A 25,473-nucleotide genomic window follows, 5' to 3' on the forward strand; every position below is an offset into this window, starting at 1 on the left:
GCTCAACCCCAATGCAAGTTGGGAGCCAAGTTCTGTCCTCTCCTATGTTTGTGCCAAAATGAATAAGGGTAGCACAGGTTAAAGAGTTAGGGCAGAACTTGGAAGCAGAAGTTCGATAATAATTGCTCTGATTTCAACTACATGAAAGCAAAAGTAATAATGATTCTACTGAAGCCAGTGGAGACATATTAAGTAAAACTGCTGTTAAGACCGAATCAGGAGAACTGTGATTTTGTTTTTCTATGCATCTGTGGGACTGCTGCTGGAGTCAGCATAGGGCAAAACATCTCTTTAGAGATATATGGCTTATAGAGATGTAATTGGGTTGCAAAAGATTTTCCATTCTGTCTTCAAGTTGTTTCTGGACGACTAAAAACTCAATTTTCAGCACACTGAAAAAAGATTTAGTCTAAATCCCTAACTTTAAATGCCCCAAAATAAGTTGCTTCTTGTGATGAATCCAGTAGCAATGGATTCGATACCTGAATACTTATCATTTCACCAGATTTTAATTTAAAAAACCCTCCTATATTTACAGAATAAAAATGAAATTCTGAATTCCCTGACCAGTATTTCGTGCTTCCCCCCTTCATCAAAACATCAGAGCGCCTTATTTTAAGGTTCGTCTTCGTCATATATACCATCAGCTGGAGCCCTCTTTTAGTCAGGTTTCCTGAAGTTTCATGATGTCTAAAACAAATGTTGGCATAAAGGTAGTAAAAGCCATCTTGATTTACAGTCAGCTTTCCATCTTTGAATGTCATATTTGATAAGTTTGCTTGGCCTTTGTCATGATGCCAGGATGTGAGGTTCACTTTGCGAGTTCCTAAAGAGGGGAAGAAAAGAAAAAAGTTATTTATAAACATTTAACAAACCCCAGCATTTCAGAAAGCAACCTCTGCAGTTTCAGAATCAATAGTAATTACAGCTACATAGGCTAAAGTTAATATTAGGCAATTATGAAAATTCATAAATTCATTTTTTCATCAGGTACTGCCATATTTGGTTTGCTATTTATAACTGTCTGTCCTCCCACCAGAACACTTGCTGGACCATCATACAAAGCACTTGTTCGGCCAACAGTCCGATGATGCTAAGCAATCATGCAACAAGCTCTGCATAGAAATTGCATTCCACCTAAAACTCTATTCAAGTAACAAATACTTGAGAGGAATCTGAAACGAAAAATTACTCATGATAAAACAGCATATCTTGTTATTAGTCTTTAACCTGTAAGTGTTTGCAAGCAGTAACTAAATAAAATCTGAAACCATGTTGAACTGATAATTACTTTCATAAACTTATGAAATCTTTCTATACGCTATGTTCTTGTGACTGTAGTGGTACAAAGGTAAATGTAGTTTCATTTGAGAACGCCAAAAACAATGGGGAAAGAAATCAGCACAATTGTGCATCTTGAGTACTACACAATAAGTTACCTAGACTTCAGATAACACTTCAAGAATTTATGACATAACAAACCTTTTTATGCAAAGCCAATTATTAACTTAGTGCTTGCATATATCAGAAAAAGGCTCCACAACTAGCATAAACTTAATTGTTTGGTAATTGTGCAAATACAATAGTAGTTGGTCAACTATAACTATCTGGGAGGTAAACTCAGATTCTTCGCCTAACATGTAGTAGAAGGTCTTAGAAAAAGAACTTTAGGAAGACACATGTGACTCTGGATGCATTGCAATTTTTTTCCTTTTCTTATTTTTATTTGTTCTGAAGTATCTTAAGTTTCAAACTATAAACAATGAGCTGATACTCTATGCTTGGAAGAGGTCAGGTTCCAGTTGACTTAAGCTGAAGATCCACAGACTGGGAAAGAAAATTATGATGTTCTTTGTCTCACCATAGCACTTCATGCATGTGGGAATCAAAATACATGTGCAAGTATCACCAAATCTGACTACTAAAAAAGGCAGATTAATAGAATTAATATACGCAAACAAGCATTATTGAATTCTTTCTAACAGGTTGTTCTGGCTTCAGCAGCAGCAGTCATTTTTCTCCTTCTTAGTAGCTGGTGCAATGCTGTGTTTTTGACGTTCAGCCTGGGAACAGCCCTGATAACACTGACATTTTTAGTTGCTGCTCAAATGTTTACTCTGACCAAGGACTTTCTGAGTCTCATGCTCTGCCAGGGAGGAGGGGAAACTGGGAGGAAGCAGAAACAGAACACCTGATCCAAACTAACCAAAGAGGTATTCCACATTCAGTATATAAACTGGGGGCAGTTACCCAGAAGGGCTAGATCACTGCTCAGGTCGGGCTTGGTATCTGTCAGCAGGTGGTGAGCAGTTGTATTCTCTTCCCTTGTTATTTCCCTTCTCATTATTATTATTATTGATGGCAGCAGCATTGGTTTGTGTTATACCTTAGTTACTGGACTGTTCTTATCTCAACCTGTGGGAGTTACATTATTTCGATGCTCCTCCCCATCCCTCCAGGAGCGGGGGGGAGGAAAGGGAGGGCAGTGAGCAAGTGGCTGTGTGGTTCTGGGTTGCTGTCTGGGCTTAAACCAGGACACAGGTACACTTAAGCCCTTTTAGCTCTGCCTGCATGAGGATGACCTGGTAAACAGGAAGCTGTTCATTATCTGTTAAGGTGATTGAATACTTTGTGAAGAGAACAAAAAGGAGCTGAGAGACGGGAGATGTTTTGATTAGCTTGTAAGCTTATCACTGTATCTGAAAGCTAACTTCACACATACAGGTACAAATGTCCACCACAACTCTGGCCTAAAAGGCACTTCCTGGATACTGTCACTAAAGAGTCGCATTTGTATCATCATTTGGAGATTTGAAGCTGGTCAAGACTCAGATGTCATTTCAATGAGATACTGTGCAGTTCTGGTGTCCTCAACATAAAAAGGACATGGGACTGCTAGAACAAGTCCAGAGGAGGGCCACGAGGATGATCAGGGGATGAGGGGGTAATGGAGAGGGACTCTTCATTAGGGACTGTAGTGATAGGACAAGGGGTAATGGGTTAAAACTTCAACAGGGAAAGTTTAGATTGGATTGGATATAAGGAAGAAGTTCTTTAATGTGAGGGTGGTGATGCACTGGAATGGGTTGCCCAGGGATGTTCCGAATGCTCCATCCCTGGCAGTGTTCAGGGCCAGGTTGGACAGAGCCTTGGGTGATATGGTTTAGTGGGAGGTGTCCCTGCCCATGGCAGGGGGGTTGGGATTATGTGATTTTAAGATCCTTTCCAACCCTAAATATTCTATGATTCTACTATTGAGGCTGTGCTAAAAAACGGTCTGGCAGCAAGTCAGATAGGCACTGGAAGACAGCATGAGTCTTCCTCCCAAGCCTGGTCACATTTGACACTCAGATTGGTTTTGGTGGCACAGAGTTATGCAGTAGCCTGCAACATCAGCCCAGATAGCATTACTACTACAGCATATGAATTATGCAGAAGTTTATCACAGTATTTTCTGCTGAGGAGCATGCCCTGCAGCACAAATCCCACAGTCCCTTGCACCTCCACAGCAGAATAAGCAACAGTGGGAGAAGATCTAGCAAGTCCCAGGGGCAAGCTCATGCACAGGAAACACCACTGTCCTGAGAAAGCCAAGCAGGCCCTCACGCTTCCTGATATGCACAAGCCACTGTCACTACTATTTATTTGGTGTAATACACTGGGCATAACACAACAAATGAGAGTTGGCCAATTTGTCCTCCTAAAAAATAGCAATTTTCAGTACAGAAGACTAACTCCATTTACTCCTTTCCACAAAAATTTGTACACACAGGCACAGGAGGACCTTTCACCTTTGACTCTCAGTGCATCTAAAAGCCTGCTTGGAATATTCAATACTTTATTCTCCCAACATTAAACCAAAACTATCTATTCCCTCCAAACTTTCCAAGGTCCATGTCAGGGAGCAGTGCTCTCTCTTTCAGATATGTATCAAGGCATACTCCAGAACCACCAGTTCTCACAAGCATGCTGGGGAAATGCCCCAGATATGTTGATTAGTTAAAAAGATGCCTCTTGGATTTATCTGTGTAGAAATGAATGAGGGGAATTAGAGACGGGAATTTCAGAGCTATGAGTCTTCCCTAACCACCAAGGGGAAGCAAGTTTTGCATGTGAGAGGAATACTACAATAGTCCAGAACAAAAAGCTGCTGGCATCCTTACACAAAGACTTGAGCAAAGCACAAGCTGTCAAAGGCAAATGATAAATAATTACTCTCCTATGGCTCTGGTGCAGCCAGGTAGAAATAATACAAGCCTTCTTCCATGCAGTGCCTCAAGATAGCCTCTGAAAACCATCAATTAATTGGAAGTGACAGTAAGATCTTAAAACTCTTAGCCCAGAATTATTCACTTGCAAGAGATGCTGAGCTAGGGCTCCCAGAGTACACCTTTGAAGCACTGGGGACACCTGGGGAAGTTATAGAACTTCTTATAGGGTGTTAAGTCTGCCAGAAATACTGCCTCAAGGAGGTTGGGCTACCTTCAAGGTGAGGAGGATAGGCAAGAAACCATTGCCTGGATCAGAGGAAGGGCACATCAGAGAAATGGAACAGGGATGTATATATATATATGATGGAACAGAAAGGAATGCTGATACGTTATGACTGACTGGTGGCACACCTAATAGTTGCTAGCCAGATTTTATTTAAACTTTTAAGTTGCCAGTATTAATCAAGTAGCAATTTTGAAGAAATACTTAGTGGGAATGCACAATTTTCTGTTGAAGAAGGGGGAAAAGACAAAATAGGTACCACAGTCACTTGTAATTGAAATCCTGAGAGGGACTCTGGGGGAAGTTTGTTCACATTTCTTTGGTGTTAAGGGGAATATGCATCATTCAGCCACGGTTAGTGCTAGGGACAGGACAAGAGATGATGGAATGTGATGCTAACTGTTCTGACCCTATTCGGTTTCAGCCTAGGTAACTTCTGGAAGTCCCAACATAAATTACAGTGCTATGTTTGTATTAACTGAGGCAGATGGGCATTTTACCACAATTCAGAGCTTCAGAAGAGGCATGCCACAGGCAGTAGCACAGCACTAAGATGTACTGGTGGGAGTTATGCCATGCAACCTTCAATGGAAGTAGCGAGCAGGCTCTCAGCAGTTCTGGTGGTAATACACCTAAATTTAGAGGCATCAAAACAATTAGTACCTCAGAACACAGGCAGAGGAGAAAACCAGAGCATACAAGTGCCAAGTCAGTTGTCCATGTATCAGAAACTCTGAAACACAACCCAAGTCATAGGACGGTCAGAAATGCTGCAGTACAGTATCTTCTGTGATAAAATTTACTACGGTGCCATGAAAAACAAGCATAAGGTAAGGCACATTAACAGAGAAGGAAGAAGTCAGACAGATATGAGTAAAATAACCTTCCAAGTATGGTAAAAAGCATTATAAAAAAAAGATGAGATAATACACATGCTTTCTGGTAACTGAAGACAAATCAAAACAATGTCTTGTATATTTGTGAGCATGAACTAAGAGTAATACAAATAAGCATCTATAAAATTCATTAGTAAGAAGGAAAATGATAGTAGGGGAACAGAGGAGAAAGTAGCCCTGCACTGACAATTTCTTTGCATTCTAGTAGCTTTCAGGTATAAATAAAACCTGAGGGAAGGACCAAAACACTATTTGCTCTGAAAAACTGTTCTGGAGGCAAAGGGCAGTTAAGCTGAACCTGCAGCTGTAAATAGCTCAGAATACTACAGTGTTTCTTTAGACAGCTAAAGGTATCAATTCACATCCCAAAGATATATTTAACATTTACTTCTGTTTGTGATTTTCTCCTTTAAACTATGACTAATTTCTGTAATCAATTTATGAACCAAAATTCACTGTTTTCATTTAAAACCTAGGTAGCATTTATAGTGAGCTCTGGTAAAATCCAACCAGCAAGCATACAGCTTTAACCTAAGACAGCAAACCTAAAAAATACACAGAGCAAGCCAAACCACTATGGCTTCTGAGGCCAAACGATGGGTGGGGACATCAAGATCTGGGAAAGGTTATTTTCCCCCTCCCTTGCACTCCCCCCCAGCTGCAATAGTCTATTTGGGGCTTGATGTTATTGTGAACCAGGTAAAAGGAACATGTTCTCTCACAGACACTGTTCAGTGCCCCCTGAAGAAGGGCATTCAGTGGCAAAGTCTTAAAATAAAAACCTGTTTGACAGTGATGAAGACTGATTACTTTTTTGTCCTGACATTGTTTAGTTGAGAACCTTAAAATGCTAAGAACAGATCTGTCCAGACTCACAGATGGCCTAAAACAATTTAGAAAGATTTCAGACATGTAGGTTAAAGAATCAGGGGAAGAACATAGGAACTACAGTCAGAGGAAACAGGATGAAAGAGAAAAATTCCCAGTGACCCTCAGGAAAATTCTTCATCCTTTATGCCTGTCATTAACTCCTATGCCACACACCCAAGTGGGTACTGCCTCATACTAGTGAGCATGACACTAATTTGCTTCATGACCAGTAGGTTCAGGGGTCCAGCTATCCATAAGAATCCAGCCCCTCACTGCTGCAAGGACCGCAAGGACCGCAGAAGCTGTGCTCATGTAACATCCTGGCTCTTCCAAATGAGGCAGAAGCCATTATGTGCCAGATCAGTGGGAAGTATGTCCAACTCTTCGCATTGGTAAGGAGTTGATCTGCTCCAAGAAGAAGCAAAACAGCTTGTTGTCATAGGCACTGTATTTCTGTGCTATCAAAAAAGAGTAAATGAAGAAAGAAAAAGCAATGCCTCTTGTGATTACGCCCAGATGTGCTACATCACTTCCTTGAAGGTTAATACAATGATGCACAACAGTAAAAATTATCAGCTGCTATCCCTGATAAAAATACAATTTACGGCAACATCCAGGTAGACATGAAATAAATTCCCCGCAGGAATAAGTGAATTTCATGAAGTGTGACACTGATACACTCCACTTCTGTAAATATAAGTGATCTGTCTCTACGATTAGCGAATTAATTGAATCCTTCCAAAGACAAAATGCTCAGATAAGTTCACTGATACTGCATCTTCTGCTATTGACTTATGCCAAAAAACAAAATCTGACTGAAATAGAAGCTGGTCAGAAGGCATCTGAGCTGATAAGAAAGCTTGTAGAAGTTCTGACTGCCATCTTACAAGCTGCTCAAGCTCTCTGCTTATAAACCTGTGGATCTTGACAATGGCAATACACTCAAAGGGAGAAAGGATCCTACCCCTCCAGGCAACAAACTGTGAAGAAGTGGTTTGTCTTTAAATAGTGCAAGAGCAAGGTATTACTGTGCACACTGATGAAATCTCAGATTTCAAGCCTCAACACAGCATTCCTATTCAGTTTGGTTACATGAAACAGAAAAGCAAAGCACAGAGCTTAATTAACAAGGAGTTCTGCAGAATGCATACAGCTTCAGACAAAGACAGTGGTGATCAATGTCCCCTCCTATCTTGAGACCCTCTGTCTTATAGCTTCAGAAAAATATCCTGGCTTACTTCTACCACACCAATGATGACTGTTGTGTTGAGATACAGAGAGAAAAATCTCTACTGACAGTGCCTCAGGGCAAAAGAGGAAACAGTACTAAAATATCTTAAAATTGTAGGATTGAATCTTTTCCTCTGGAGAGTGTTCTAAGGCAAACTCATATCCTATTCCCTCATACTGTATTAGCAAAGATATTCCCAAAGCCATCCAAAGATACCTATGGGTAGAAAATACAAGCTCTGGCAAGATAAAAGAATGCCATTCTCTTACTATAGGGGCAGATAAAAACCACAGGAACATATTTCTGCCTACTCAATAGCTCAGAAACATACTGCATCCAAGTCCACACACTGACAAGAAAACCTGTTGCTCAGAGTACAACGTTAGGACTTTTGATCTTCCTGCTACTAGACTAGGTGGATGCAGACAGACCCTTGTGAAGCTTTGGCATGTCTGAACATCAGGAAGGCCCTTGGAGTCTTTATGGGAAAAAGTCTATACCAGTCCTGTGACAATGAATGGAATATAACAAACCTTTTCAATATGCCATTAACACTTGCTGTAAATTCAGCCATATGCTGAGAGTCCAATGTACCCACAGAGGGCAGGGAACTTGCAGGCAAGTTACTATAATGACATTGGGACTGCAGTTCTAGGTTTTTAATACCTCAAAATAAAAGATGTGCTTACTTTATGGCAAGTTTTTCCAGTGATAGGCAGCTGACATGCCTATGTGTTGTACATTCAGACAAGATTCTGAACCTCCAGCTCCACCCTAAAGACAAATGCTGCATCACTCAGCACAGACCTGATTACACTTCAGCACACAAAAGCAGGGTTGTTATGAAGGAATGAATAGGTGCACATAAGGCATTCTTGAATTTTACAACAGAAGGCAACACATTTCTTTATCTGACAACAGGACCAAAAAATCTTAGACTCAATGGAAACATCTACCAGCCTGCAAGACCTGGATTCTGGCTGATCTTTGTGCTGTGTATGTATGCATACATACATGTCCAGTGTGAGTGAAGAACTCCAGATGGCCCCTACTGACCAAAGAAAATAAGAAATATCAGAGATAAACATTCGGTGCATACTTTTATTCCTCACCTGAACACAGCACAAAGAGGCAGTCCAAGCCCTCAGAGCTTGATCATGAAAACTGGTCATTTGAAATAGAGGCCATTCAGCACATAGGAGACTGATATATGAGACCCAAGGCAAATGGAAGCTATCCTACTGTTAGCATTACCCCTGCTACCACCTCCAAAACTCTAGCACATCCAATTTATTCTCATTAGCAAAAATAATTCCTGAAATTCCAGTTTGTTGCAGGTATTGCTGAATTATTTTCATATTACTTCACTGTTCAATACGTTTATGGTAGCATTGGAAGTATTCACTTAAAACTGAACTCACCAGATGGAATATTCTTATCATCAATAATGAGATGTGCAAATGGCTGCTTCTCGGGTTTGTTTCTCTTGTACAGATCCATTCCTAATGCCTCCATTGCAGCTAGAGATAAAAGAATTTCATTACTTCAGAAAGACAAGTTAAGTAGAAGTAAAATATTTCTTATTCAAAAACCAGCACATACCTTTTTCTGGTCTTAGTGGTGCTCTTCCCCTGACACGCAGGACTTCCTAAAATGAGAAAGAACCATTGCTTTGATATTGTCTTGGTTTTGTAATACTGGATATTGCAGACAGCTTGCACAACTGCAACACTCTCTGTGTACATTCCACTAACAGTATATTCAGATGCCAAGGATACACATTTACATGATGTGTAATATAAGCACACAGATTAGCTGCCACAATCAAATTAATTGTTCTGTCCAATACTTCTGATAAAGCTGGACAGGAATGATGGTGTGTATAATCACTGCAGTATTTATTGTAGTGCTGACAGGATATTGACAACCTTTCTTACTCATTGCACTTTAGATATTTCTCTGCTGGAACAGTGACTGGTAAGAATGCATCACATAAAACAATGGACTTTATGAACTGATTTAAATGCTTGGGATCAAAAAGGCCATGAAAGAAGCACTTCTGCATAGGGACTGGTGTGTAATCACACTAACAACTAAGGAAAGCTAAGCTCTGAATTTCATTTGTGATGAGATAAATGAAAACCTCCAACCCACACACTTGACTACTAGCAAGGATGGTTCAAAGACTACAAGGCTTTATACTCATGGCTCACTTCTAAAAAGGTATGCAGAAACTGAAGGATTAAGCATCTTCTGTATCTGTTAATGGGACAAATAGGGTGCCAGAGAGCATTTTTCAAAATTGCAGATGAATTTTAAAATGAATGAAACCCATGCTACCTAAAATCACGAGCAGCACAAGTAACAGACATCAGGCCTTGCTTTTAGTAATCCAAAACTGTTTCCTCTTGAGAAAACAAACAGCACTTCCCAAAAATCTAAGCATGCTGTTGTTTCAAGCACAGACTGAGTCTTGTTAATATGAAGTTCAATCCTCAGTTGTCCTATTTCTCCATGATGCTCTTCATCTCTGTTTTCTAAATAACAGGGCTAATATTATACTTACTATTCAGAATACCTCATACCATGAAGCCATCAAGATGTTCGGTAAAAGGAAACATTTTGCTGAAGATAGCAAATCATATTATTGAAACCTAAAAATGGTCCTTTGTTTTTGTCTTTATGTCAAGCGTATTGCTGTTTGTCTGATTCAATACCATATATATGCAATATGCCTCAAATTTGGACAGATCAGCAATGTTCCACTGCACTAATGACTGCTGTGGTTTAGAGTTTGAAATCCTGCTCTGAAAACACCTAAAGTCTTGATTTTATGTAATTTTGCAGCCACAGTGAAACCTGTAACACCTTCACCAGTGCATTTATTACTCTCACTTTCCCCTTTCAGTAGGTGTTTAAATGTTAAACCAAAATGAAAAGCCACAGCAGTATGGAAGTTGTACTATGACTATCAAAGCATAATATTTTCAGCAGAGTGCTGATTTTGTAGATAAGAATCATTAATGTGCTTTCTGCTGTAGAGATGAGAAGAAAAGCAGAAGAATCTCAACTTCAAAAGAAGCAAAACTCACATCCACCTCCCCCATTTACATTCACTTTCCCTCTCTGATCTTCCTACTGCAATGTCAGTTCTAGGAGCATGAAAATGAAGCTCAGTTCTCGGAGCTGCACACCAGCATCGGCCTCTAGCCACATTAGAGCTCTTTCACTTCATCAGATGTAGGAAGACGACAAAAAAATGTAAAAGCCTCTGATGAGAACAGGAAAAAGTAAAAGAGATGGGGAGATGAACCACACTCTCAGAGATTACTGCACCACACCTACTCCCAATCCCTTCCCTAGAAAGGGAAGACTCCTTTGTTTTCTTACTTACTGGAAACATCTCAAGATGTGGAGTCTGCTTTTGTATCCTTTACTTCTGGGGGATGTGCTAATGTCCTTGCCTGCAGAGCCTACTGGGCGGATGCAAAAAGAGCTATGTACATTTTAATCTCTCCTACCTAAACTGGTACTTAAAAAAAAAAAAAATCTCTTGGTTGGTAACTGCACAGCCCCTGAAGTCCCTGAACTGGCCAAGGACTATCTTCCTAACCTACATTTTTATTAGGAGTGTAGGGTTCTGCTTCTGCATTTCCAAAGATGCTTTAGCATGAGCAAATTTGTACCTCACCTGAGATCTAGCAATGTGACTCAGCTTATCTTTCACAAGGAAAGGTTGTGGTCCTCATGAAATGCAGTCTGAGCTGCTTTCTTTCTTACTGCTGGTGGTGCTGTTCATCTGCACATCACTTGGTAAGCAGAACAGCTACCAGGGAAAACTTGGGTCCACAACTCTCCTTTGTCCTGATGGTCTTAGGCCTACTTTCCTGTCTCCTGAGAGCATCTCCCTCTGCCAGGAACACTCTCCTGTAGTAGTTATGCTACTGTGCAATTAGGAATGCGAGAAGCATCATTACAACAAAAGAGATTATAAGCATAAGCCTAACACTAACATACTGCAAAGAGCTGGAGGCTGGCTCATGTTCATAGACTCTTGTGTATGCTTGCCATTGGATTAGAAGTGGCCAGCCTGTGACCAGAAAACAGAAATCCTCCATCAGTTCTCCAAACACTGTACTACTGTGAAGTTCTTTACTTTATTCTCACCAGTCCCACGAAATTTACATATTAATTTCTGTCCTGTTGCCCAGGCTTCCAGAAGGAAGATGAAATACATGAACTAGTCCCTAGATAACAGAAATTGAGCTGTGGGTTTCCTCCTGAGAAATAAGTAGTTCAGCACTTCTCTGGATATTTTATTTACTGTTTCTACAGTTCCAAATTGCTTACATAACAACCTACCTTAGAAAAGCATTTCAGCATGTACTTGCTTTTGACCCTGAAGAACACTTAATCACAATGCACACTACCATTAAGAAAGCAGAAACAGCTCAATAGAACCTGTCATTAAGACACTGCTATAATGGAATGAGAACTGTGGACAAAATACAGCCAGTGACTTCGCTTAAGACTGCCACCCACAGAATCATGTGTGTTACCAAGCTGTTATTTTTAGCAAAACTGTACACAAAAAAAATCACACCACCCTGTTAGTCTTATGATAAGCTGCACTTGCACACCTTTGCATCACTTGCTTATTGTCCACCAAGTCAACTCTGCTGGCCTGCTTCCCACATTCCAACCTCCTTCATACAGTCACTGTTTAAACACCAGGCAAGCAGCCAGTCACAGAAATGAAAATCCTTCAACCAAAAATTTTAAGAAGCCACTGGGAAGCTGCAAAACTTTCACATTTTAAAAGCTAGAATCATACATTAAGTGTCTGGAACACTGGGAATTGCTGTTTCTTCATCCACAACAGGGTGCAGGTTTTAACTCTTAGCATCTCACAGCATCTTCAAACCAAAAATATCTCTTGCTCTTGAAGTTACGTCCGATGTGGAAGATGCCGAGACAAGGCTACATTTGAACATGACATTTGTAAATGGTTTTTCCTCTCTTTTGCTTTTACAACATCTCAGTATCTACTTTGAGCGGCTACAGTAGCCTTTTGAGACCAACCAGAAGAGAACCCCTCTGGAAATTCATGTACTGCTGCAATCTCAAAGCTCCTTTATGCAGTTGTTTCTTCTCCCCCCTGACTGCTTTAAGTTGAGCTAATACCAGGAAGAAGAATCTGATTAACTTGCCGGAAATTCAGCAATATGAAGAATGCTAATCAGGAAGGAAGTGAAATAGAAAGGACATGAACCAGTACTCATGAGAAGATAGTTTAGAGATCAGCACTACAACCTCTATTCAAATGAGTAGTCTATTTCCTGCTGAGAAGAAAAAAAAAGGCATGTAAGGTTGTAGGATAGAAACTGTGAAATTTTAACAACTTAGAGTAATCAACACATGAAACTTTGACTTTGTCCATAACTACAAGCACTTTAAATGTCTGCTAAATATATAGATCTCTTTAGAAGTGCTGCCCTGGGGGTCTAGCAAAGTACTCTGCTGCTATGTGGGAGACTAATTTACGCCTGAACTCCCCAAGCTGCTAGAAGCTGGGAGCACTGCCAAGGAAAGTTACTTATGAATTGACCCAAGATATGTTTGTAGTCCTTTCTAATTCAGGCTCATAACAGGCTTCGTTAGAACTGTGGTTAGTGCATCTGGACTGCTAAAAGGTTTTTAGGGTTACATGCAAAACAAATTAAGCAAACAGACAGACTAGGGCAGTTTATTATTTGTCTGTTTGAAAGTTTATATGCAATATTGAAAATGTGCTTTCTACTGAGTCAGCTGCTCCCTAAGCAATATTTTTATCCTGGAGTATGTTAAGGAATTCATCATTAGATGTTTACTGAAAGAAAAGAAATCTTTAATTATTATTTTTCAGGAGACAAACATTTCTAGACAGGGCCTTGCAGCCATACTACACTGGTTTGCATAAGAGCACTTTCATTTTCAACAACAATCCCTGCTTTAGAATTAAGCACTACGTCGACAGGTGTGGAAAGAAAAGAGATGAGAACCACTGTAGTAAACTTAAAGCTGTAACCAGACCATAAACCTGAGCAAAAGCAAGTTGTCTGTTTTAATTTCCTGAAGGGCTTGAATTGCAAAAGACAAAATATTGAAAAATCACAAAACATAACACATAAAATGTTCTATTTCAGTCACTTCACAAGCTGCCAGTTCAAATAAGGATACTGGTTCTTAAACCACACACAGGTTAGATTTGACTTCAGGAATGCAAAGAAAGCACAGAAGATAGGGAACCTCTTTCAGGTCACATTAGCTGCATTCTCACACAATAAGGACTACCAGAACTGGAAGATTTGGCTGCTTCTCTGCCATTCATCGTAGCAGAGCTAACAGAACGTTATAAAGTATAGCTTTGCATTTTGCTTTCACACCGTTTCTTTCAGTTCCTTTATGTACCAAAAGGATGCAAATGTAGCCCAGGCAAGCATCTTCCTATCTTAATTTTCTTCCGTGTCATCAATATCTGGTGACAAAGCATCCAGAACACTGATGCAACTGCTTAATACATTCTGTTGCATTCAAAGGAAATTTGGAGTCTGATTACTTTGGCAAGGGAAATTTTATTGTTCACAAAATAATGGTCATTAGCCAAAAAAAGTTATCCCTACTCACTACTTATCTTGGCCACGGACATTGCAGCATATAACCTCCATCCAGAATGGCAGGATATGCAGCCTCAGCTAAAGCAGATGCTTTGGTTGAGTAACTAGCAACAAATGTTCAGAATACAGGGCTTCCCATCTACTCACTGTAACTATCTCCTTACTCTGTCATGGGAGCCTCATGAACAAGCAGCACTCAGCAGAATTAAGTATACTGTGAGAGTCTCCATAAAATGCTGGGGAAAAGAACTAATCCTACAAAGTTAACCCTTCCCCCCCACCTCAAGTTTTTAAATGAGGTGGCTAGCAAAAGGGACAAGACATGAACTCCTAGGTTTCTTTTCCTTCACAAAAAGATTTGTCACCCAGGGTACTCTGTTAAAAGCAAAAACTGCATTAACACAATTAAAGTACTATATAATTAACTTGCATACAATTTGCTCTGCAAAGTGCATGTGAGTTCAGCTCAAGGTAATGGCCTCAAGTTGTGCCAGTGGAGGTTTAGATTAGATATTAGGAAAAATTTCTTCACTGAGAGGGTGATAAGGTATTGGAACAGGCTGCCAAGGGAAGTGGTGGAGTGACCACCCCTGGAAGTGTTGAAAAACCATGTAGATGAGGCCCTTAGTGACATGGGTTACTGGTGGACTTGACAGTCTTGCACTAATGGTTGGACTTCATGATCTTAAAGGTCTTTTCCAACCTGGTTGATTTTATGATTCTATCATCCTCTATGAAAATCTGACAGTTCTATACAGGTGTGTCACCAAATGAAGTTGTGATGACACTAAATTGGGAGGAGTGGCTGACACACCAGAAGGCTGTGTTGCCATTCAGCAAGACCTGGAGAGGCTGGAGAGTTGGGCAGGGAGAAACTTGATGAAATTCAACAAGGGCAAGTGTAGAGTCTTGCATCTGGGGAAGAACAACCCCATGTACCAGTACAGGTTGGGGACTGACCTGCTGGAAAGGAGTGAAGGGGAAAGGGACCTGGGGGTCCTGGTGGATAGGAGGATGACCATGAGCCAGCAATGTGCCCTTGTGGCCAAGAAGGCAAATGGCATCCTAGGGTGCATTAGAAAGGGTGTGGTTAGTAGGGCAAGAGAGGTTCTCCTCCCCCTCTACTCTGCCTTGGTGAGGCCGCATCTGGAATATTGCATCCAGTTCTGGGCCCCTCAGTTCAAGAAGGACAGGGAATTGCTTGAAAGAGTCCAGCACAGAACCACAAAGATGGTTAAGAGAGTGGAACACCTCCCTTACGAGGAGAGGCTGAGGGAGCTGGGTCTCTTTAGCTTGGAGGAGACTGAGGGGTGACCTCATCAATGTTTACAAATATGTAAAGGGTGGGTGTCAGGACGATGGAGCTTGGCTTTTTTCAGTGATATCCAGTGGTAGGACAAGGGGCAATGGGTGTAAACTGGAGCATAGGAGGTTCCACGTTAACATCAGGAAGAACTTCTTTACTGTAAGAGTGACAGAGCACTGGAACAGGTTGCCCAGGGAGGTTGTGGAGTCTCCTACGTTGGAGATATTCAAGGTCCGCCTGGACAAGTTCCTGTGTGATGTACTCTAGGTTACCCTGCTCTTGCAGGGGGGTTGGACTATATGCTCTTTTGAGGTCCCTTCCAACCATCGGGATTCTGTGATCCTGTGATTCTGTAACGGGCCAAGTAAGCCAGGAACACAAAATGCTATAGCAGACATTTAGCTGCTAAATAGCTCATTATTAGCACCAAACACTATTACGAACATGCAAAGAGAGAAAAGGCAATAACTGTAGTAAGAGGTGATTGTGACATACATCCAGCTTGCCTAGGAAGGCTTCTTCATTATGTCAGACTTCTTTAGCTGTCTGCCTTTGTTATTTGTTTGGGAACAAGCTGTTATTTTCAACTGCTGGGCAAAGACTGCCCAGTTATTGTGCTTTGGCAAAGTAGCTCTTCTGCCAGTGTGGGAATGATCTGCACAGAATAGAGAATGCACAAACTGAGCAAAAAAAGAAAAAGGAGATACTATCATTTTGAGCTGCAGAAAAAGTAATAAGAGCAAATGAGAGCAAATGTTACATCTGTTTTTCAGGCAGTATTTTGCTTGTCAATGATCTTGACTTGGGAGAATCTTGTCAGAAATGGTCAGGAAGATTGCTTTAAAAAAATGTGGAGCTGCTCTTTTTTATTAACATGTAAAGTATTAGCAAATACATAGAAATATTAGGATAAATGACTACCATTCAGGCCCATCCGAATGTCAGAATGGCCAATCAACTAACTGCAACCACAGTTTTCTCAGTGCAACTTCCAAGTTCTCCTTTCTTAAAACAAAAAACAAACAAAAAGCCCAACAACACAAAACAAAAAAAAAAGGCAAAATCTTGGATGCAGCTTCAGGTATAATTCAAATACCAGAAAGTGCTTTACAGAGCTTAAGTCCAAATACAGACGTTGGAAAAACTGTTTTAAGTTCAATAAGAGCAGGAAATAAAGGAACACACAGTCTGTCTGCCACTTACCTTCTGCACAACTCTTTGGAGAGCTTGTTCCATGCTTCTACATGATTCTGGCATTAACTTTGCTTCTTGATTTTCAAAGGATGTATCATGCAAATCTGTATTTTCTAGATGACCAAAAAGTGTTCTAACACAGTGTGCGTGTTCTTTGGAAATTCTGGTAGGGTCCATCTGAAACAAAGATATAAGTACAACCATAGTTTTAAGTGTCTGTCCAAGAGACATTAAGGGCATTTAAGTCAGGGAGAACTTTCAACTATCTAAAAGTTTGAAACCTATTTATTATCTAAATTTTCATTGTGAACACTGAAGAGAGAAAAAGTTCCCCCACATGAAGGTTCATTTCATCCAACAAGCATGTGAGACAGAAAAATGAATTATCTTTTGGAGCTGCCTAGTTCGTTACCTTAGACTACTAGATACATGACTTTCAAATGTCAAAGATAAATCCCAGTCTTACAGTAAAATCAATAAGCCTGAATTCCACTTTTCAGCCACTCAGCACCATATCACATTTTAGCAGACAACGTGCGCAACCATCCTCTCTGTCAAAACTATAGTTTGCAAGATGACACACAAATGCCAAGTAGAGCAACTTGGGGAAAGTATGTACAACATCTAGCACATCATCTTCAAGAGGAGAAACAGAAGAATAGAAGTCAGTTATCACTGAAACTATTTTGTGGGTGTGCTGGTTTTGGCTGTTGTAGAGTTAATTTTCCTCACAGTAGCTGGTATGGGCCTGCATTTTGGATTTGTACTGAAAACAGTGTTGATTACACAGGGATGTTTTCGTTATTGCTGAGCAGTGCTTACACAGAGCCAAGGCCTTTTCTGCTCCTCACAACATCCCAGCAGTGACTTGGCTGGGCGTTCACAAGGAGTCGGAGAGGACACAGTCAGGACAATGGACCCCAACTGACCAGAGGGATAGCCCACACCATATGGCATCTTGTTCAACATGTAAAGCTGAGGGAAGAAGGAAAGCGGGGATGTCAAGAGTGATGGTGTTTGTCTTCCCAAGTAACTGCTACGTGCAATGGAGCCCTGCTTTCCTGGGGATGGCTGAACATCTGCCTGACCATGCGAAGTGGTGAATGACTTCCTTGTTTTGCTTTGCTTGTGTGCATGACTTCTGCTTTACCTGCTAAACTATCTTTATCTCAACCCCCAATTTTTCTCACTTTTACTCTTCCAGTTCTCTCCCCTGTCCCCCTGGGAGGTGGTGCTTAGTGAGTGAGCAGCTGAGCGGTGCTTAGTTGCTGGCTGGGGTTAAGCCTTGCCAGTGGGCAAGAGAGATTGCTGGGTGAAACAGTCACCAAATAAGACAGCACAAATTCAGAAAGACCAAAAGATAGTAAAACTGTACCACAAAACACCTGTTTCATGGACAAAAACTGGTAAATATAGAATATCTGTGAGATATTTTTAGCTATCAGTCTTTGCAATTGAATCAAGTATAATTTTAAACAGTAAGTTCAGAATACTCCTGAACTCTATCAGTTCCATAAACTGGAAGGGTATTCCAAAGATTAGGATTGTTCTTTGGCAGAGTTTAATTGCATAAATATTGTTCAAACCATTTCACTTTCTCTTCCCACACTCCAGACGTTTTACACTGAAGATTAACCACTGCCTTTCAGAGATGTTTCAGCAATTGTTCTCAACTTGTATTTATTCCACTTTTACTTCAGGCTTGGAGAAGGGTTTGTGCACTCAAAACCTTGTCTAAATCTCTATCAGATGGTCTAATCAAGAGCATTTACTTCTATCTTTCTGCATAAGGTGGAAGGAACAATTTTATCTGAATTACAAAATGTAATACATTATTTATAATCCCAGTGAGGGAATGCCAAGTCATTATGAATATTGCCTGTCCAGTGTCCAGTTTCCTTTAACATAGCACTGTACGAAACAGAACATCAAAGGGAAGTTTTGCAGAATATAGAAGAGCCCGAGTGAATCAAACATGTTACATCATTTGTTCACATGAACACCAATTCAACTCCCTAACCCAAAAAAGAACTGAACTTGAAAGCATAAGGCTAGGATTACAGAGGTGAATTTAAGCCTACAACAGCCAGGCAGCCATCCAACCTGCACACACTGCAGAGAAACATTTGTTGCACAGATGGCAACACCAAATGCTGCCTCCTCCATCACCATCCTTCTGAAGTCTCCAGAAGAGAAGCGTTTGCCTGATTCATTCAGACCAATGTCAGCCTCTGTGACCTGATTTAGCTGTCTCAGTTAATCTGCAGATTTGAAATGAAATGGGTCAGAAATGGTTCACCTGAAGATGCCACAGCTTTGAGTGGATGAGGTGAGATAAGTTACAGAATGGCTTGGAGGCAGTAACATCTTCCTGGGATGGCACAGCTGAATAGAAAAGGAAATCTGCATATAGCTAATACAGCTCTATGAATTAAATACTAAAACCTACACTAATGATTTCTGAAGTCAGCTAGTGCAATACAGCCCCATTACCTGTTTAAGATGATCTAAACCAGCACCTCTGTGCTTTCACCTTCTTCACCACAAAACTTCATTCCTGATTCTCAATCTTCTCTTCTAAATAAATAATCTGGGAGGAATTTTTGCTGATCTAATTTCCTGACAGTTTTGCACCATGAAAACAACTCCAGGTACCAGACAAGCATCACAGCCAGTACAGAGACAAGCATAGGAACGAATGAATGAATGAATGAGCAAGATGACAGCACTAGCTTTAACAACTGTAAGACTGCACCCTAAAAGCATCTCTCTCACTATGTTCCACTAGCACTCAGAATTTAAAATTACTGTAAAATGAAGGAAAAAATTAAGCACAAAATGTTTACCAACAGCTGCTAAAAGGCAGTTAATGCAGAATGCCCTGAGCTAGAAGGTATCTCTGGAGGTCTCTAGTCCAGCCCCATGCCTCAAGCAGGTCCAACTTGTTACTTAGATCAGGTTGGTCAAGTCCTCATCTAGATAAGCTTTGTGAAATCTTCATTGATGGAGACTTTCAACCTCTTTGGCAAACTGTCCTACAATTTAACCACTTCTACTGTGTAAAAACACTGGGTTTGACATCCAGCTACAGTTCTTACTGCAATTTATGAGTGTGCCTCTCGGGTTTGCTGCACTCTTCTGAAGAGCCTGGCTTTATCCTCAGGTAGCCAAAACCAGTGATTAGCTTCCCTGACCTTAGTCTGTTCTTCATTAAGTTCAAAAAATCCATTTCTCCATTTGCAATACACTACGGCCCTGCCTATCACAGTCTTCTGCTGAACTCTCTCTAGTTTGTTGGTATGCCTCTTGTCCTGAGGAACTCAAGATCCATTATTTCAGATGTAGCCTCTTATGCTGGTGATATTGTTAGAGACAACAGACAACAGCAAATAACTGCCAGTAGATACTCATTTTTTATTGGTAATTCTATGAGAGAGAGACTATTATCCCAGACAAGCAGACAAGAAAAGTAGGTTTTACAATATAAACATCATGAAATTTGTAAAGGCCTGAGCATCCAGCATGACAAATCATGTGTAGCATAGATTCACAGCTATCACGCATCAGCAATCAGTCAAATGTGTCATACAACAGTGTGCCAGAACAGTAACAGCAGATTGTGCAGAAGCGCTTACTTGGATTATATCTTATCTGCTGAAGAAAGAACACTAGCATCTCTGCACCTACAGTTAAGAGACTGAAGGCTTAATGGAAACACTGTGATAGACAGCTTCAGCAACTTGAAGCTGTGCAGCCCATCATGACAAACTGCAAGTCTCTAGAGATCTAGTGTTTGATAAGGTGAAGCTCTCATCCTGGGACTAGCTACCTTACCAGATTGCTCTTACCATTTTCAGAGAATACCTGCTCTTCACCGCATTTAACCATGGAAATTAGCTCACTTGTTTGAAAAGGGATTCTCAGAAATCCTGCATCTTTTATCTTTACAAAGAACATGCACTGAACTGCCATGACTGCAAACAGACAACACCAAGCACAGAGACCAAAAATGTGGGCAAGAAGTGATGCACAGAAAAAAATTTCAAGAGCATGTTTTGAGAAGAACTTCTGCAGAGCCAGATGAAATACCAGAATGGTCTATGAGCAGCAGCTTGCTACCTTGCAAGGCGCAGACCTTCAGCAGGAAGTGCTAAATATTTAATACCTGAAGAATGTTCAAAATGCAATCAAAAGCATTGAAGAAAGCTTTCTAACACATTAAGTAAACTAAATACCCTAGGGGAACTAACCTATTTAAAGAGAGGACTGCCTAGGTTATGTTTCCTATGCCACTACTGTGCATGCATCCATTGTGTTTGACCTTGGAATCAAATAAAATCTTTCTGTGCCCCTTGATATTCAGCATGTCTTACCACTCTCACTGTATCTCTGGACTCTTTTTACCTAACTCAGCCAGTCATGAATAGTCAATGAACTCCAGCGTTGTGGATGAGACCAAATGAATTTACAGAGGAACCTGTCTTCCAATGTTAAAAAGATTCAGTTTAGTTTTAAAAGACACAATAGATTCCAGCCACCTTTACCTAAATGTTACCTCAGTTATGCAGTATTACAGTATCACATTCTGTACTTACTCTTTAAAATAAATGTTTAACTTTTAGACTTGCATTTATTTTCCAATTGAAACCAATTTCCACACTATTAAATATAACTTTGCACTCCATAATCCTTCTTAACCACCAAGGAGTCCTCCAAAAGTGCTACTGGCCCCCAGCAAGCAGTTTTCTGCTAGACACTGCCCTAAAATGCTCACAAAATTTTACATGTAGTCTTAACGGTGGTTATTTAAAACAAACTAATGAAAGTCACAGTTCCACAGATGCATGAAAAGACAATAAGAATCTGACTTTCAGGTCCTGACCTATCCAAGTGTGACTTCTCCAGTATGGTAGAATATTTAAGATTTGTTATGGGAGTTAGAGATACAGCCCCCCCCCCATCTGGATTCGAGCACTTGCAGCTTGTACCACTGCCATCCAGTTCAGTCGGTGTTCAATCAAATTCCCACTCCTTTGTAATCTAAGTATATTAAAGAAATGGGCCAGAAAGAAAAGTTTAAAAGCAAAGATTTTGGAGACTATGCTTTAGCATTTACCATTGACAGTTAAACAAAATACATCGCTCTCTCACCTTCTGCTGTGCATGATCCTCTGTTACATGATGATCTCCAGCTACTGAGACCATCTATCTAAATTTTCAGGTCATTTTCACTGGTCATGAGCAAATATTCCTCATGAAGGACAAGCAAAATAAACACTTAAGTCCATTACATTTTGGAATTGTTCAATTTCCTGGATTCAGTGCACTGCACAAGATGGTCCAAAAAGAAAAGCTAGAGAGAACATTTTAATGTTTTTACATTTCAGCACACTATTTTGAGAATATTGGTACAATCCAGTTCTTAGCTTTTTTCTTTCTTTTTTAGTTATACCAGCTCATTGTCTCATCTGCATTGCACTGCATTATTTCTTGGCCACAAACATGTGTTTAACCGTGAAAATCTAGTGTCAGTCTTAGTTATGTGTCTTGTGAAATTTCAAATGCTCAAGCCACAAAATAAACAGAACTAAGGGAAAACCAAAACCTCAACCATTGTCTCAGCTCATATTGTGTCATGATCCAGCTCAAATGATTTTATGCAAATACATGTAAAATGTGTACGGTAAAACTGAGTCAGAGTTTACTTAGCCTCTTAGTTTAAAGAGCATATAAAATGTATAATTTCTTAATATTAGCCTATACAATCAAATCTTGCTAACTCATATTTGATTAATTCACCAGCCAAGCAATTGAAATCTTCTGATGCACAGCTTCTGTTAGGGTGGTGAGGTACTGGAATGGGTTGCCCAGGGAGGCTGTGAATGCTCTATCCCTGGTAGTGTTCAAGGCCAGGCTGGATGAAGCCTTGGGTGATACGGTTTAGTGTGAGGCAGGGGGGTTGGAACTAGATGATCTTAAGGTCCTTTCCAACCCTAATTGTTCTATGATTCTACTACTGACTTCCCATTATTTGAACAAAATACATCACAGTACTACGTTCTGTTATTAAAGTACAAATTTAGATAGCTGAAGTTTGTACTGAAAAGTACAAATTGAGGTAGCTTAACATAACTAAATCTGACAGCAGTCTTTCCAAAAGGTTGGATTATGTCCCATATAAATAAAACAATCTTCAAGACAGTCGAATAATTTTTAACTTCTGCAGGACCAACTATATTTTTCCATCTTATTTCACAATAAGAAATTGGTGAATAAATACAGATTACCATATATTATTATTGTGAATTATGTACTTACTTCAAAAGTATACTTATTATTATATTTTTCAGTGATGACAAAGAAGATATTTTGCATATTAGAAATTTTCCAGGCAATGACTTCAGGCAAGTCTACATCTAGCTACATCATCTCTTTCTGAGTTTTGAAAGCTCAAGTTTACAAAGGACTCCATCCAACAGCATTACTCCAAATCTACGTGAACAAGAAACTTGCAAGAGTATTCAGCTGCCAAATGCAGAATTACACCAAGGCTATGTAATTTTTTAAATCAAGGAAGCAGAAGAAGAATATCCATGATGGTAAGAAAGCTCTTTTTAGCTTATGTTAGGCATGCGTGAAGCACTGACATGAACCTATCAGAAAGAGTCCTTAATAAGGGAGGGGAAAGGTAAAGAGGATGGAAAAATAGGGTTTTCAAAAAGTATACTTTGATTCATTGTTTTGATTGCAATGGCTCTCTAACCTACTAATATACTGTATAGCTGTGCATTTCTATGAGCTATGTTTTGACAAAGATGTCTTCAAGTTCATGCAGACCTGAAGCAAAGAACATTTCTCTGCCACAAGCTGAAGCAAGCATTAATTTACTTCACTGTCAAGCAAACAAGTAGCTTTAAGCTACTTTACAATGAGTCCCAGAAATTAGATGTCACTTTTCTGAAGCATACAGGACGTGACTAACTAAGCACTGTATTGCTGTTCCATTTTATTTTTCTACAAATGGCAAACACAAAGACATTGTCAGTAAGAAAATATGAATTGGTCTACATAACAAACAGTCTGCAGTGTTACTGTATATTTGATAGTCATCCATCTGTTTAAGTGGGTATACTTTTGTGCAGGTATAGTCTGTTTTCAGTGTACTTTCTTAAGAAATCCAGTCTGGTACATCAAGATCAAGTGAATCTACCTAGAAAGTAAACCGAAAGAAACAGGTTTCCACTCCCCACTGACTTCAAATGAAAAGTACACACAGCAGAAGTACCATTTCCATGAAGGCAGTGCGACCCGTCTTAACAGAACTAATTAGCACCCAACGAAAAAGCCAAGTAGAATGCTAACACCTAACTCTGAGAAGCAAACCAGTCAGCTGCCCCCCACTTCCTCTGAGGGCTCAGCCGTGCAGGATAGGAGCTGCAGCAGTGAGTGAATCCAGCCAGCCAGCCGAGCCATTTCCAAGAAGCGGACTCCTCTTCGAAAGCCTAACCGCTCGCCACCTCATCTACCCCCGCAGAGATGCCTCCCTGCGCTCCTTTCCGCAGGCACTGCTGCCTCTTCTGAAGCATCCCCTGGCAGGCCTGGGGCCTGGCAAGGGGGCAGCTCTCCCTCAGGAATGAGCACCCTGCCAATGCCCGCTCACACAGGGACCCTGCTCCACTGTGCCCCCGCACAGTCTGATAGACAAACGATTCCAAGTGATGTTGTGTGGTGGCTTTTTCTTCCTTAAAGGCGTTCTCCCACTGGTGAAACACCTATGGCAGCCAAAGACCTCAGCCATGTCAATCCCCGGTCAGGTATATGACTGAAAGTTGATCATTAAAAAACACAGCCCTGCAGGAGCATGAAGCTGCTTCCCAAATTTGTGATTCCTCATGTCCAACTCCACCAATAGACCCAGTCCACCAATACACACCCACAGGCAGGAGCACTACCTAGAATAAACATCTCAAGCTGAGTAGTTCCAGTGACCAGGGGATAAGAGCACACGGTGGGCTGGGTGCTGGGAGCCCTCCAGCCCGATCCCCTCCCAAAGCAGGGCCAACTTTTTAGCCACTTAAAGGTTCTGTCTGACTTTCTTTTGTACTCATTGCCTCAGCTCCACCAACGCGAGGACCTTCCCCCTTCTGCAAGGTGTGAAGCCGACCCCCCGACCCTCACCCCGCTGCCAGCAGAGGCGCCGCTTACCTGCGCTCGGAAGTAGAGGAAGAGGGCGACGCTGCAGACCACCTGCCCCAGCCCCAGGAGGACGAGGGCGGCGAGGAGGGATCGGGAGGCGGGCGGTGGGTGCGGGTGTGCCGGCGGCAGCGGCGGCGGCGGCGGCGGTGGGGCGCTCTCGTGTGCGGCGCCGCTGCCCAGCTCCTCGGAGCCGCGCAAGTACTTGGTATAGTCTCGGCTGGCGCGCCGCATCGCGCCACGGGCAGCTCCGCACCGCTCCGCTCGGTCGGCTCCACAGGCGGCCAGCGGCTCGGCGGAGCTCCCCAACCTCGGCAAACAGCCCCACCGGCCCGGCCCGGCACCTCTTATAAACTGGCCGGCCAATCAGCCCCTGGCGTCGTGCCTCTGCCTGCCCTCCCCGCCGCCGCCACACGCATCACCATCGCCCCTCCTCGCCTGCCCTCCCCTCCCCAGGCACAGACCGGCCCCAGCCAGCCCGTGGCGGGAGGGTCGGGCCCGCCCCTACCCCGGGAGTCCTCCACCGCCGGGCAGGTCGCCCGGAGATCGCGGTTGGCGCTGCTCCCCCTCGCGGAGCGGAACTTTTCTCCTCCCCTCCACCATGAGATAGCAAAGTACAGCAGCCCCGCCTCG

General features: G+C 41.4%; 1 protein-coding gene across 1 annotated transcript; it reads right to left on the reverse strand.

The window, feature by feature from the left end:
• Window positions 1-404: 404 nt before the first annotated feature.
• Window positions 405-25,074, reverse strand: TNFSF11 (TNF superfamily member 11). Its single transcript, XM_005145653.2, has 5 exons — window positions 24,853-25,074; window positions 16,657-16,824; window positions 9,094-9,139; window positions 8,913-9,011; window positions 405-826 (listed from the first exon to the last, which is right to left on the reverse strand). The coding sequence occupies exons 1-5, from the start codon at window positions 25,072-25,074 to the stop codon at window positions 405-407; spliced, it is 957 nt and encodes a 318-aa protein (XP_005145710.2).
• Between the last annotated feature and the right edge of the window lie 399 nt (window positions 25,075-25,473).

This window comes from Melopsittacus undulatus, chromosome 2 (genome assembly GCF_012275295.1).
Source record: "Melopsittacus undulatus isolate bMelUnd1 chromosome 2, bMelUnd1.mat.Z, whole genome shotgun sequence".
In the NCBI taxonomy this organism is placed as follows: Eukaryota; Metazoa; Chordata; class Aves; order Psittaciformes; family Psittaculidae; genus Melopsittacus; species Melopsittacus undulatus.